Source organism: Delphinapterus leucas, chromosome 16, assembly GCF_059928025.1.
Source record: "Delphinapterus leucas isolate spDelLeu-1000000601 "Yukka" chromosome 16, BTC_Dleu_Yukka2, whole genome shotgun sequence".
Classification (NCBI taxonomy): Eukaryota; Metazoa; Chordata; class Mammalia; order Artiodactyla; family Monodontidae; genus Delphinapterus; species Delphinapterus leucas.
The window spans coordinates 5,251,249-5,265,727 of NC_143144.1; the positions used below are offsets into that span (position 1 = coordinate 5,251,249).

Genomic DNA, 14,479 nt, shown 5'->3' on the forward strand with positions numbered 1-14,479 from the left:
GGCTGCAGCGCAGAGGCCAAGGATTTCTTGGCCGTGCGCCCTGGCACCAGCCTTCTGTGGGATGCACAGTAAGAGTTACTGCAGAGTGATTCACTTGTGTCCTTCTCGATGGTACAGCCGCAGTCCCTGCTGTAACATACCTGCCTGTGCTGTAATTCTGACTTGGACTTGTGCTGTGTGACAATCTGTGTTCTGTGAAAGACGAGGATGCGGGTTCTGTCGTTCAGTGAGCGCCTGCAGAACGCCAGCTACCCCAATACAGCCCGGGGGCTGGGGAGCAGCCTGCCCTCTGCTCCGCGCAAGCACCACCGCCGGGCCAGCAGGCCCCGCTCCCCGCCAACGCACCCTCCTCAGCGGCACTTCCTCGGTGCAGACAGGACGCCGCCGACAGGAAGATGGCAACGCGCAGCTCAAGGAGATGTGTTTTGTTTCTAGTAACACGCGCCGGGCAGCAGAGGTCTGGATGGACGAATACAAAAACTTCTATTACGCAGCAGTGCCTTCTGCCAGAAACGTCCCGTATGGAAAGTAAGTGGGACTCACGCCCTCTCTTGCTGCTTTGCCTGGGATCCGTGCATGTGTGTGTGTGTGTGTCTCAGCAGGGTGGTCAGCCCACACCCCAAGCAGCGTTCTGTGGCCAGAGTTGAGAAGAGCCGCCAGGTGTTAAAGGGGGGCCCTACCCAAGGCCGGCGAGGGCCCTCTCGGGAGGTGCTTGGGAGACAGCGGGGTCCTGGGGACAGAAGTGTGGACGGTCCGGTCTCCACCGCCTGCCCCAGCTCTTGTCTCATCGGCAGATCTCCGGCTTTGACGTAGAGCCCGTCTGTTCTTTGCATTTATAAAGAAATCTTGTCCCCTTCTGCAGTATTCAGAGCCGATTGGAGCTCAGGAAGAAACTTAGCTGCAAGCCTTTCAAATGGTACCTGGAAAATGTCTACCCAGAGCTAAGGTGAGGCCCCGGGGCTGGGCTCTGCCAGTGGGTGCGGGGCCTGGAGGTGGTGGAGTGCAGACCATGCTCGGGGCGAGAGGCTGGGAGCGGGACCTCAGTGCTGGCCCCAGCCCTCCCCCCCCCCACCCAGTTCCTCACAGACCTGGAAACCCTCCCAGGTGTCAGTTCATGCAGCTCATCCCCCTGGCGAGATGACGGGGCTCCGTGAGTGGCCAGAGAGGCAGCCCCCAGCCTCCCGAGGGGTGCCCTGTGCCTCCAGCCCTCAGGTCCTCCCAGCCCGGGCCTCACCCTCCCGGCTCTTGCCCTGGAGACCCCAGGCTAAACCAGCTCCATCCCCTCCCCGCCTGTGGGCCAGCAGGTGACGATGCCCAGCAGAGGCCCGGAGGATGGCCTGTCCGGGGTGCCCCCTCCTCCAGGCTGGTTTTGACCTCATGTGTCACGGGAGTGATGATGCTGGCCCCCTGCTCCCCTCCACGAGGACTGATGACACAGAAATACTCCTGAGCTGCCCTCTACACCTGGCCTGTCCTTTTAAAGGACTGCCCGCTCGAAGCCTGAGGGAGCACTCGGAAGACCTGCCGGTCTGCGGGCTTCAGGCTGCACCTGAACTTCCTCTTCTTAAAGGGCTTGCTGGACGGGTTTACGGGTTTTGCCTCCAAGTGGCACATTCCTTTTTCCGAATATTCCAGCGCACCTTATAGCAGGTCACGTGTCTCGAGCATGGGGTCTGTGACTGCAGGAGTCACCACCATCCTCTTGTGTGCTGACGGGCCCTTGAGAGCCCTTGTCGCAGAGATTTGAGAGTCGGGTCCCGCGGCCTGTCCCCTGCTGTTCACTCCCGTCGCTCTTTGGCTCCCTGTGCTTTTAAAGGGAAGCCGTGCGCCCCATGCCCCGAGGGGAAGGACATCACCCGTGGGGTGCCCCTGGCCGTTGCCTCTCCCCTGGTCGGCCAGGGGCTTCACAGCAGTGGGCTCTAGCCCCTAACGGCGCCCACTTCGCTTTTGCTGTCACGGTGGCCTGTGACTTGGTGACGAGACGCCCGATGCAGTGACATTAAAGCACAGTTTCGCCCTGAGGTCCCCTGTGATTTGGGGTGACTTTGGGCCCCGCACCACCTGAGACCACATCTCAAGCGTTCACGCCACGGCGGTGGGTGGACCTGCTGCCCTGTCCGTGCCAGGCAAGGGGGGCGCCAGCCTGACGTTCGCGTGTGTCAGCGACACTTGCTGCCGTCCACTGCCTGCTTCCTGCGGGCCTGGCCCTGCGCTGAGTGCCGGGGTGCGGTGCCCCACGGCTCTTGCGGCGGCCCTGCGGGGAAGGACCGTGCGAAGGGGGCACGGGGCTGGAGAGGATGTGCCTGACCGGCGCACGGCTGGTCCGCGGCCAGGACGGGGCCCGGGCTTGAAGCCTGCCCCGTCCCCCCATTGTGCTGCCTTGCCCTGTTTATACGAGGCCACCCGACAGACCCACCTGTGGTCTCCCCTCTATTAGGTAAAGGCCAATCCTGAGTCTACTGGAAAGTTCCAGGCAGCAGGATCTGACCACATTAACTGCTTTCCTAAATGCCTGTCAACAACTAACCCTGATGAGACAAGGGGCTTTTTCTTTCCCGAAAACTGTCCCTGGTACGAGATAGAAAGAATGCTTAGACTTAAAACCTGCACTTAGGGTTAGGAGTCGAGAGGCTCAGAGCCGTGCTGTCTCGGGGCACGGCCAGGCCTGCGCTGGGGGCACGTGGCCTGGTGGCAGCCTTCTTGCCGCCCGGCCCCGTCGTGAGGCAAGGGCTCTGAGCACGGGGCGGGGTGGGGGGCAGGCACGGAGCCTGCGGCCCTCGAGCCCAGCGAGTGACTCTCTCCTTGGCTCCAGGGTTCCTGACCACCAGGATATAGCTTTTGGGGCCCTGCAGCAGGGGACCAACTGCCTGGACACTTTGGGACACTTTGCTGACGGCGTTGTCGGAGTTTATGAGTGTCACAACGCTGGGGGGAACCAGGTATGTGCACGGGGGCACCAGGGAAGGGGGCCCGAGGCCATATGTCCCACTGCCACCCTCCTTCTGCGATGGCTGCCCCCTCACAGCCGGCCTCGGGGCCAGAGGGGACATCCTCCTGGAACTGCCTTCCGCCTCGGACGGGCTTGTCTGCGGCTGCAGGGCCGTGTGGCCCCCCCTCCCCATCGCCTTCCTGCCCCCTCTGTCCTGCCTGGCCGTGTGCTCCTCCCAGGGCCCCTGTCCGCGTCTGCACCTGCCCGTGTCCCTGCTCACAGACACTTAACCACGGCCGCCAGGGCTGCTATTAGATGATAGAAGCTTAGATCTGAAACGCCCACCCCCTCGGTCCTCGTGGAAAAGGAGGGAGGTAAGTGAGGGCTTGACAGGCCCAGCCGTGGCCTGTGTGTCCCAGAAGAACAGGGCTCTAGAAGGTGCTTTTCCCGTGAGACAGTAACAGGTATTTGGTAAAATGAGGGCCTCATGCCTGAAAATGGCCGGGTGATGCTGGGAATGCTCACCTACTCGGGGGGCGGGGCGGTGGCCATTTTAAACAAAGGCTCTTTAACTCAGTGTATCCCAGAGCCTCCTTTAAATAGAACCGTTTCAAAAGGGCGCCTGCCTTTGTGTGAAGTTGGCTGACCCCATCCTCCCGAGGAGCATCCTAGCAGACGGCAGCCCCGGACTCTTGGCCTCCTGTCTCTTGGTGGTGCTGTCTTCGCAGCTGCCCGGCGTGGCCCAGGCCTGGTGGATTAGACAAGCGAGGCACAGGGAGGGGGCAGCCCCCAGCCGGCTCTGGCCGCTGTCCCAGGCAGATGACCTCCCTGGCTCTCGGCGGAAGAGCCGAAGATCTTCTGGGAAACACGGGTCCCAGGTCCCCCGCCCGGATAGCCTAATTTCATGAGTCTGGGGTCAGAGAGCATCAGGGTATTTGAAAGCCCCCAGGGTGGGTGACCCCACGTGAGTGCTGGGCAGGAGGGCTTCCCAGCAGGAAGGATGCAGGGGCAGGTCACAGCGAGGCGGTGCGCTGCTTCCTCGCTTCCCGAGGACCAGTCTGGGCCAGCGAGCCACTTCCGAGATCAGGCCGCCCAGTAGTCCTTTGTGTGCTGACAAGAATGTTCTAGATCTGCACCACCCAGCACAGCAGCCACCAGCCACCAGCCACCTGTGGGTGGCGAGTGTGACGGGATGTACAGTTCTCACTTTGTTTAACTGTAATTCGCTTAGCCACGCGCGGCTGGGGCCCCGGGGAAGCATCCTGTGGAGGTAGGAAGCCAGGGCCGCAGCGGCTGCGCCAGGTGGTACCCTCGCGAACCTTCCAGAGCGAGTCCCGTCTGAACTGAGGGCAAGTGGGTCCTGGGGATGAGAAGCGAGGGGTAAACGGCATTTTCTTATGGTAAATCGGGCCCATGCTCCGGAAGAAAAAGGTGTGTCATGTGGTTTCTGGCTGGGCCTCAGCAGACACACAGGAAACGGGGAACTTTAAGAGTGGCAGCTCAAAAGAGCGTTTCTTAAATATTCGTGCACTTTAGTTTGCAAATTCCGATCACTGAAATGCGCCAGAAGAAGAAAGTGCAGCTCTCTCTGCTGTTCGCAGAGCTGAGCTCGTTTCTCTGGAATTCAGTGTAAAGCCTGCTTTAAGATAGTGAAGCACGCCATAGCGAGAAGGTTGTAGCAACATTCAGACGTGAGCTTTCACTGGGGATCAGCACCCCCCCAATACCTTCCAACACCTGCTTCCAAGAACAACCGAAAACCCCTCTCCGTACAGAGTCATCCCACCCGTCACTCCTCTTACCCAAGTGGGGACGGGGTCTTTTTGTCACTGGATCACACAGATGGTCTGCTCCTTCCTGGGACCTCTGTGGTACCTGGTGGTGCTTTGAAAACACCCCATTCCACCCCACCCCCCTGTGGAAGGACAACATTGTGGAAGATTGGAACCAACCCTCAGGGCCCGGCATGTGGCCCTTCTGACGAGGCACTGCAGACTCAGAGCCAGGAGCCCCCAGGGACAGGTGGACACAGGTGGACACAGGTGTGCACAGGGCGTCCGAGTTTGGGCAACGGTGGAAAATAGACCAGACAGGACCTTTCAGAGCCTTTGGTAGGCTACTAGTGAATCTGCAAGAGAGATGCGGGGTCCAAATGCAGTGTTTCCCTAATTTACTTGACCTAGAACCAGCTTTTCATAGAATTCCTCACAGAGTACGCTTGGAGAAACCCTAATTAAAAGGTGAGAGGGCTTCCCTGGTGGCGCGGTGGTTGAGAGTCCACCTGCCGATGCAGGGGACACGGGTTCGTGCCCCGGTCCTGGAGGATCCCCACATGCTGCGGAGCGGCTGGGCCCGTGAAAAAAAAGAAAAAGGTGAGAAAGTTGAAGCTGAGGGGACTGCCCAGTCTGACTCCCTGTTAGGGGACAAGGAAGCCTGCCCACAGGCCAAGGGGCTTGCCCTTCCTCTCCTGGACAGTGGCCCGAGCCCACCCCTCCCAGCTGGACCTGTGTCTCACCGCTGGCTGGGGGAGGGGTGCGTGTGTGGCCTCCAGGTGTTAATGCTTTCTTCTTTTAAGATTTGATGAAAGTTCATAATAATGCAATTGACAAGGAAATTTAGTTATTTCTGAGGTATACATTTTAAAGTAATAACTAGAATTATGACTTCTAACATTATGCCAGAACAGAACATATAAGATTTTTAGAAATTTCATGTAATGTCTGAAACATTTATATGAACATATTTCCATACAAATAACCGAAAGAAAGTTTCAGTATGAGTTGTTTTTTTGACACGTATGCAGTGATGTGTATAAAATTGATGACTCATAAGAACCTGCATTTAATGCTTTCTTGGTAACAGAGCATGTGCTCCAAGGTGATTCAGGTACTGAGCAGTGAGGCTTCTCAGAACGCTCTGTATTCCTTCCCTTAGCTCTGTCCCCTGAGGACAGAAAGAAGAAAAACAACATCTCCCTAGCACTTAATCATGCCTAAAGTTACATGACACAAGCACTAGCGTGATACCCGCTCTCCCACGGGGGAGGAAGCCTCCAGCGGGCAGGGCCTGGCCTGTGTGATCGCTGCCAGGAGTCTGAGTCATTGCAGGCGCTCAGCAGACAGTCACTGGGTGGATGAACGGACAGACGGATGGACAGATGACTTGCAGCAGCTTTCCTGGATGTCCAGCAGAAGCAGGGCATGGGGAGGGCACCCCCTGTGGGATTCTAAGTTGGAAGAGGCCTCGCTGCTTCTAGATCCTGAGGGCTCACGTGGGTTTTATCCCTTTGCAAGGGTCAAGTCCTCGAGTGCCGGTCAGAAGCCTCACCCTCCTGTCTCCGTCATAGCCCTGCCAAGAGCAGGCTCCCTACCTCCTCTCCCGCCTTCCACCCTGTGACCCCACTCACCCATCGTGTCCCCTCCCCAGCCTCCTGCCCTTTCAGACGCTTTTGTTTAGTGTTCAGAATACGTAGTTCCGCTCTCAGCTCTTAAGGGACGTGTGTCTGTTTTTTAAGATCATAGGCAAGTTACTTCAGCACTCTCTGGCTCAGTTTTCTCATCTGTAAAATGGAGATAATAATAGCTTCTCATAGGGCTGCTGTTGAAAGGGCTTAGAATAGTGCCAGGCACATCACAGGCACCCAGGGTACAATACCTGGATCCATTCCTGGGGACCTCACGGAGCTTCCCGAGCATCGGTAGGCCAGTTTAGTGCTCAGTGATGAGGCACGTGGTTTATAACTTCACACGTGACAAGCCACAGTCATAAATGCTGTTTCCAAACCACACCCGTGTCAGGGCAGTCATTCCAAGGAAATGTTGACCCTGAACTGTCCACCTTGTGGGTAGCCAAGCTGGAGCTGCAGTGTTCACAGCCCGTGGTTCATGATGGGAGATGGGGTGTGGAGCTCTCACCTGCGTTTGGGCTTAAGTTCTTACTACTGTTGGCCGAGTGCTCAGTTAGTTATGAGGCTCCCCAACACCCCCGGCTGGAGACTTGGTCTTAGGCACAAAGTCCTTTGTTGGCCCTGAGCTGGTCAGGGCTTCTGAAGCCTCTTCCCCGCGTGCCGTCCCCTCTGGGGCCCTTCCTTGTTGCATCCTTCACCCCGCAGCCCCGCGGGCCGAGCCCTGACCTTGGCTTTGTGTTGCAGGAGTGGGCCCTGACAAAGGAGAAGTCGGTGAAGCACATGGACTTGTGCCTGACCGTGGTGGACCGGGCGCCTGGCTCCCTCATAAAGCTGCAGGGCTGCCGGGAGAACGACAGCCGGCAGGTAGGTGCCCGCCGGGGCCCAGCCCAGCAGGCCCAGCTCCCCTGTCCCCCCAGGGTCTGGATCACAGCGGGGATGCTGGGTGTTCACAGGCGGCACCTCTTGACTCGCGCTGTTCTGCGTCCCCGCGTGGAGCCCCTGGCGAGCGCTGGGATGCCTGAGGGGCGCAGGGCGCGGGCTGGTCCTTCTGCCGGGAGGTCACCGTCCTGGTTATTATTCCTCCCCGCTTGCATCCATCTGTTTATGTTTGGTCTGTCCTCTAACAGGCTGCAGAGGCAGGGCTGTGCTTTGAGGCTGCGTGTTCAGCTCCTGCACGGGTCTGTAAGGGCCTCCCAGGCTGGGCACTGGGGCAGGGGGTGGTCCCAACACCAGAGGCGGCTCCCCTCACCCTGGCGGCCAGCTGAGCCGGAAGGGGCCCTTCCTCACACGCGGCCCTCGTGCCCAGCTGTGGGTGCTGTGCCCAGAAAGGCTCTGTCTGGTGATGCCCGAGAGCACCCAAAGGACGGGGATGCTGGTGGCCAGTGTGCGTGGGTCAGCACGCCACCGACCCCTGTGTGGAGGCACAGACCCCTGGTCCAGGAGGGGGTGGGGTGACCAGCGGTGTCCCTGGCCCCTGGCTTCTCTGTAGCTGGTGCAGCCCAGCCAGTGCACCCCACCAGGAGCGGTGCTGGCCCGAGCCAGCCAGAGTTCAGCTTTGCTTTAAAAATGAAAATGTTTGACTTTACTCACGAGAAGTTAATGAAACACTGACCTACAAACCAGCCTAGAAAAGGTGTTGAGGTTCGTGATAATGTCTCACCCCGGTTCACTTCCATTGCTGTTGAACCCCCCAAGCCCGAAAGGAAGACCTATACTTTATAAAAATATGTATAAAGCGGCTTTTATTTCTGAAGCCAGAGGCCTGCTGTGGCTTATTTCCGATTATGTCCTCATTCTCTTCCCCACACCGCTGGCCACATTAAAGAGAAATTCCGCGTGTTTTTGTTTATTTGTGAAGTATTTTTCCTTTTTAAGTTTACAAATTGTAAACGGTTAAGGTGCAACTGGATGAGACGTTACACGCACACTCGTGTTACTTTTTTCCAAACGGTTCAGAACCTATGTTTACCTCTTTGGCCAGTTTTCTCTGACCTGCGCCCTGAGGGTACCTTGGGGGCAGAGCCTTTCTTGGGCCTAGGGGGAGTGGCTAGTGCCACCCCCAAAGGACTTTCCCACGTGCCCACACGGGGAGCCGGGCTTGTCCTCTTCCGTCCCTCCTCACGAGACTCACGGGTCTGGGGAAACTGAGGCCTGGGGCTGGCTGGAGCCGGGAGCCCACGTGGGCTTCCCACCCACCACTCCTTTCACAGAAGGGAAGCTGAGGCCCAGAGCCTGGGGTCCTCTCCAGGGTCCCCCAGGAGCACCGAGGCCCACACCAAGGTCCCTTGCTTGGAGCCCAGTTGTCAGGAAACACTTGAAAAGGGCCGTCTCTCCTCTGTCCCCGCCCCCCACCGCCTGCTTCCAGGTGCCCCCCGCCCTGCTCTGCAGAACCCCAGCAGGTCCCTAAATGCCCATCTGTGTTGACAGCTGTGGCACCCGAGTGAGAAGGAGAGGGGCTGGTAAACACGGAGGCCACTGTCCCCAGCCCCAACCTCCTGGGACCTGCGTCGGGTGAGCACGGTGCTGGGCCAGGTGCCCTGCCCCGGCTGTAAAGGCAGGGGCGTCTAGGGTAAAGGAGGGATAAAGTGATGACTTTATCTGGGCTCCAAACCTTTGTTAAGAACAGACAGATGCTCCATCTCTGGAGGGGTCTCCTTTAGTGAGAGCTTGCTGTACGTCAAGGGCTGACGTGTTCCTGCCACCGTCTGGCTCTCACCCTGAAAGGCTCACGTCATTAAGAGGGAGAAAGGCCTGCAAACAATGAGCTCTTCTTCTGGGTGTGTGGTGAACATAAGTGGGGATCTCTTAAACTGTCAACCCCGAGCCCTTCCTTGCCTGGTAGAGAAGGTGTGGCCCTTTCAGTAGAGCCTCTGCATCTGGGAATCTGCCCACCCCACCACAGCCATCTGGGCCCAGGGCTCCGGGCTGCCGAGGCCGCCTCCCACGGACGGAGCTGGGGTTTGGGCGTTGTTGAGGCCTTCCACCTGGCTGACGCTGTGACACAGGCAGCGCTCCCCAGGGAACGGAGTCAAAGTCCACCCATTCCAGATTCTTTGTCAGGCAAGCCCTGGCCACTCAGTGACACGTGGATGTGGGCAGCGTATGACAGCGCAGGAGGAGTGGCAGCAAAGAGGGAACAGGAATGAAGGAGGAGGTGATGGGCAGGTGACGGGCAGCCCCTCTCCCCGTGCCCATCGGATTGCACTGCGTTTCAGTGTTGGCGGAAACTCCAGGCCGGCAGGCTGGCTTCACAAGCGGCCCAGGGTCCCCACGGGGGTGTCCTTGCAGGGCCCCTCCCTGCCTTGCTTTGCCTCCTTTGCACCTCATTCACTTGCCCTTTGAGAGGAGGCTTCTCAGCTGGTTCTGTCTCAAGGCTGCGCTCCTCTTGCCAGTTGGAACATTGGCTTTCCAAGCACATCTGTGTGTTTGTGTTAGGTGTGCATTTGCAGAGTCAAGGGGGAACGGAAAGCAAGAGTAAGAAAATGTAATTCCACGACGTCCAAAGGATTTGCAAAAATACCAACGGAAGGGAGCTTCTGTGCATAGTGCAAAAAGTTAACTAGAATCACAGACTGCATTAATGAAGCGAGAGCTTATGTAAGAAAAAAGCATGTTCCTTTTTTTTTTGGTAAAGAACAGACATTCGAGATTTTTACATGGGGATAAACAACATGAGAGGCCCTCAGGTTTCCCACGGCTGGGCTGTGGGCCTGTTCGCTGCTTTGCCTGGCCGGTTTGGGTTTAGCGGGGCACAGGTGCGTACCCACAGGCGTACAAAGGCGCTACGCCCTGGACTGTACGGGTGGCACACGCAGAACTCGGCAGGTAGCGCTCGGGGACTGAGGGTAGCTGAGACAGGCTTCCACAGCCGCCAGGGTGGAGAGGGTGCAGAGACCGACAGTGGAGAGGTGATCTCCACAGCAGGGCATTCTGTGCACACGAGCATCCCTTTCCCTCCCATTGGCCTCACCCCATCCCTCTGGCGCAGCACGAGGCCCTACGTGTACGCGGGCACGCTGAGGGGCCCGGGCCCGGCACCGGCCTCAGCAGGGCTGCTTTCAGCAGCCAGGGGCAGGCAGCCCGGGCCCTCCTGGAGCTGACCTGGTTCCTGTGGCTGCTTCCTCCAGGGGAGATATCCGCAGATGAGGCCGTCTTGTGAAAGAACGCCAAGTCTCTGCAGGAAATTCCCCCATGTGTCGAGTCCTTAAGACCGAGGAGGGGCAGGGGCCCAAGCATGGGGCGTGGTCGAGGAGATGCCCGAAGAGGGGGAAGGATGGGGCAGGGAAGCGGTCTCCAGCAGGGCCCGGAGAGGAGGTTTGGGGCTGCAAACTAAGCGGAGAGTGCTGGTTTCTTCCTGGGCCCTCAGCGGACCCTGTTTTGTCCCCGTGAGACAGCAGGGAAGGGGGCAGGGCACAACCTTTGAAAGAATGACGTAGCCCGAGGACACGACATAAACCGATTAGAACCAAATGGGTCCAAGATGGCGGACGAGTCGACTTCCACTAGACCTTGAGCCCCAGTATACGCTCACTGTAACACATCAGCAAGCTAAATGACACACCCACAGGCGCCGTGACAGTTCCAAGAGCGACCACAAGGGTCAAGAAGAGGGCGGTGGCCCAGTTCCTGGAAATCCCCGCCCCTTCCCCCAAACAGCTGGAATACTCTCACCACTCATTAGACTGTGCAATGACCCACCCCTATTAAAACGGACAACCCCAGACCCTGGTGCCGCTCTCGCCTTCTGAGATGGCCCACGCTGTCTGTGGAGTGTGTGTCTCTGAATAAATCCACTTCTTACCTATCTATCGCTTTGTCTCTCGCTGAATTCTTTCTGCGATGACACATCAAGACCCTGAGAAGGGAAGTGTGATCTCAGCTGGAAGCCTGTGGGTTTTGGCCGGGTTGGAGTTCCAGCCGCGTGGGTTCAGGTCCCAGTCTGAGGTGCGTGGTTTCACCCGGGCTGCTGCGATGCCCGTCCGTCCTGGTCAGAGACCTTGTGGTGAGTGCAGGCAGCAGACCCTGAGAGCAGCCCCGCTGTGCCCTCTCCTGGCGGCACCCCTGCTGTAAGGTGTTCTCCTGTCTTTTGCAGAAATGGGAGCAGATCGAGGGCAATTCCAAGCTGCGGCACGTGGGCAGCAACCTGTGTCTGGACAGCCGCGGGGCGCAGAACGGCGGCCTGAGCGTGGAGGTGTGCGGCCCCGCGCTGTCCCAGCAGTGGAAGTTCTCGCTCAACCTGCAGCAGTAGAGCGAGCCGCCCGCGTCCTCCCGCGCCGTCGGGCCCGACGACGAGCCCGACGTTATTGATTCTGTTTCTTAAACTTTCGGAGAAACTATATACCTCAGTATTCCATCATGGTCTGAAGGTCGGAGGACCTCGGCGCGGGGCGGGCGGCACCGGGGCGGCGAGGAGGGGGGAGCTGGCCCACCCCGACCCCGGGCCCCGCTGCCTCTCCCCGCCCCGCACCACGCGGATGGATGCGGGAGCCCCACGCCTGCGGGCGGCCGGACTGGGAGGGAAGGGGCGGCGGCCGCAGCACAGCGAGCGGAGCTCTCCACCTCCACTCGGATCCGCGGATAGCACGTCCGGTTTCCATCCGGGTCACGGTCACGGTCACATCACGGCGTTCGCCCTGCCCCGCCCTCCCAGCTGTCTTCCCGGTGCAGACCCCCTTCCACGTGGCGTACCTGCTCTCTTTGGATATGAACTTTGCTGTGGTGGGACATTGCACACAGACATGTATGAAGAAAGAATGTACGGTCAGTTCCTATGGTTTCTGTAGGTCACCCTCATCCTGTAAGTTGTCCACAAAGCAGATCACAGCATCAGGAGGAGGGGCTGAGCCCTTCAGCGCCCGAGGGAGGAAGCGCCTCCTTTGCCCCCGGAGCCTTATAAGTGGGTAGGTCCTGCTGTGGCCGCCACCCCGGGAGGCTAGCCCTGCCCCGAGGCCCGGACCCCGGCGGCATCTCGGTTTGGCTTCAGCTGGGAGTCGTGTCATGCTCTGTGTCGGAATCCACTTTTCGTGCCCTTGGTGTCTGTAAACCCTGAATGGGTTACTTAATTTGACAGATTATTGCTTTGGGTCTTTGTAAATTAGATTTCTTTTCTCTAAGGATAAAATGAGTAAACAAGAATCTGCCGGCTCCCAGTGACGGTGGGAAGCTGTCCCAGGCAGCACTGGGCTCATGGTGAGGACCCTGGTGTGCTGGCACCACTGTGAAGGTCACCTGGGCCCAGTCCTGCCTGCCTCAGGGGCTTTGGGTAAAGAGTTAGGAAAAGTGAAAACCAAACAACACCCGCTCAATGACGCTGACGACTCGGGGCACAAAACGGGAGCTTTGTGGCTTAGGAGGCGCAGGTCCGCATAAACCACAAGACGGTCGTGAACTAAAAGTAAAGCAGGAAGAGTGGCCTGGACACGGCCCTGACACCCAGGCGTGTCCCCGCAGAGCCCTCCTTGCCTCCGAGGTGCACACACGCATGGGTAGCCCAACCGCAGACCCCACGGGGCGCCCCGGTCACTCTCGTGGCCACTGCCCTCCTGCCTTCCTGCGCCCCCCTCACCCAGCACTTCGTCACACAGATGCCCAGTGTCCAAGAGGCGTCACACGGGCACTCCTTCAGGCCCCTCTGGGAGGGCCTGGGAGGTCACAGAGAAGTGACCCCAGAAAGTTCTGCCAGGTTGGCACTTGGCCAGGTGCAGCTCTCTCCTGCCTGTTTTTACTAGGAAAGGGGACGTTGGTCTTTCTTCCTCCACTGCAGAAGCCCCCCATGTGTTTGCTTTATGACGGTGGGCTTGGGCCTGGAGGCATGGCTGGGTGACTTTGTTCTGCGTCTTTTTGCCCCCTGCCGAGCAACCAGGTGTATCTTCGGTGGACCGGGAGGCCGTAGCTGGATTAACTCGGCACAACTGTATCTTCAGAGGCTGATCGTGGCCACCAGTAGGCTGTTAGGGGGAGTCCTGGGTACCTGTGCAAGGCTGCTGAACACAGGTGGGGCAGGAAGCAGCCACCCAGACCCTGGGTTCCGTTGTCAGGCAACTTCTACTGTTAGGAAAAAAATCCCATGGACGGAAAACAAATTTGGCTTTAAAGTAACACAAATTTTAATCAGGTTCTTGACAAATTCTTTGCCCACACACCTCCACCCCACCCAGAAGTCTTACCAACCTTTGTACCATTGAGATGCGTCCCCCCGGGGCCCTTGGGCGGCAGCTCCACCATCCCTGAGGTGGTATGGTTGGCGGCCTTGGCAGGTGTGGGCATTGTGAGCTGAGGTGGGCTGGGAGGGCTCCCTTGGGTGAGCTATGTTTACATGACACAGTGTGCCAAAGTGACTTACTGTGGCTGCATTACTTTTTAGTCATCGGGACTGTCCCCCTCTCCCACTCTTGTTTTTACAAGTAAAGATCCTTTCCTAAAAGCCCTTGGAGCAAAGCGTGGCGAAGTTAGTTGTCTTCTCTGTGCTGGTCTTTCTTATGTCTTCATAAAAGCTAAAATGATGGTATCTGTGATATGTTTTGCAAATTCAAAATATAGTTTGGTAATTTTTTTTCCAGTTGATTTTTAAAAAGAACTGCTGTACAGAGCTTGTACTTCGTCCATTTTATAGATGGAAACCATCCTTGAAAATTGTTTAACTTAAATAAAGAGGAGATACTTTATAGATAAGCTCTGTGGGCGGCTGCAGTCACTCTTGGTCTTTATAGGATGGACTTGACTGGTGTCTGGGGGCTGTGATTATGGTCTCTCTTGGGAGAGGGGTGCTGCTCGATTACCATGTCTTATCACACTTTTAAAATGCGCTCACCTTTTACTGCCGCACCTTTTGATGTTTATTCTTTTTTTTTTTTTTTTGTGAGGTACGCGGGCCTCTCACTGTTGTGGCCTCTCCCGTTGCGGAGCACAGGCTCCGGATGCACAGGTTCAGCGGCCATGGCTCATGGGCCCAGCCGCTCCGCGGCACGTGGGATCTTCCCGGACCGGGGCACGAACCCGCGTCCCCTGCATCGGCAGGCGGACTCGCCACCGGGGAAGCCCCGGATGTTTATTCTTATTTGGAATAATAGCCGTTATCATCTGTGGAGTGTTTATGATGTGCCAGGCCCCACTCCAGGCACTTCAATACATCCTCATTGCCTTCT

At 57.9% G+C, this 14,479-nt stretch overlaps 1 protein-coding gene across 1 annotated transcript in view; it reads left to right on the forward strand.

Moving 5' to 3' along the window:
* GALNT2 (polypeptide N-acetylgalactosaminyltransferase 2) overlaps nt 1-13,887 on the forward strand; it is a 174,469-nt gene extending 160,582 nt beyond the window's left edge. Inside the window, exons 12-16 of the mRNA XM_022553181.3 lie at nt 436-528; nt 863-946; nt 2,813-2,939; nt 7,080-7,199; nt 11,428-13,887. Of these exons, the coding sequence (XP_022408889.1) occupies nt 436-528; nt 863-946; nt 2,813-2,939; nt 7,080-7,199; nt 11,428-11,583 (580 nt within the window). The 3' untranslated portion in view covers nt 11,584-13,887. The remainder of the gene's footprint in view (nt 1-435; nt 529-862; nt 947-2,812; nt 2,940-7,079; nt 7,200-11,427) is intronic.
* Nucleotides 13,888-14,479: the final 592 nt, after the last annotated feature.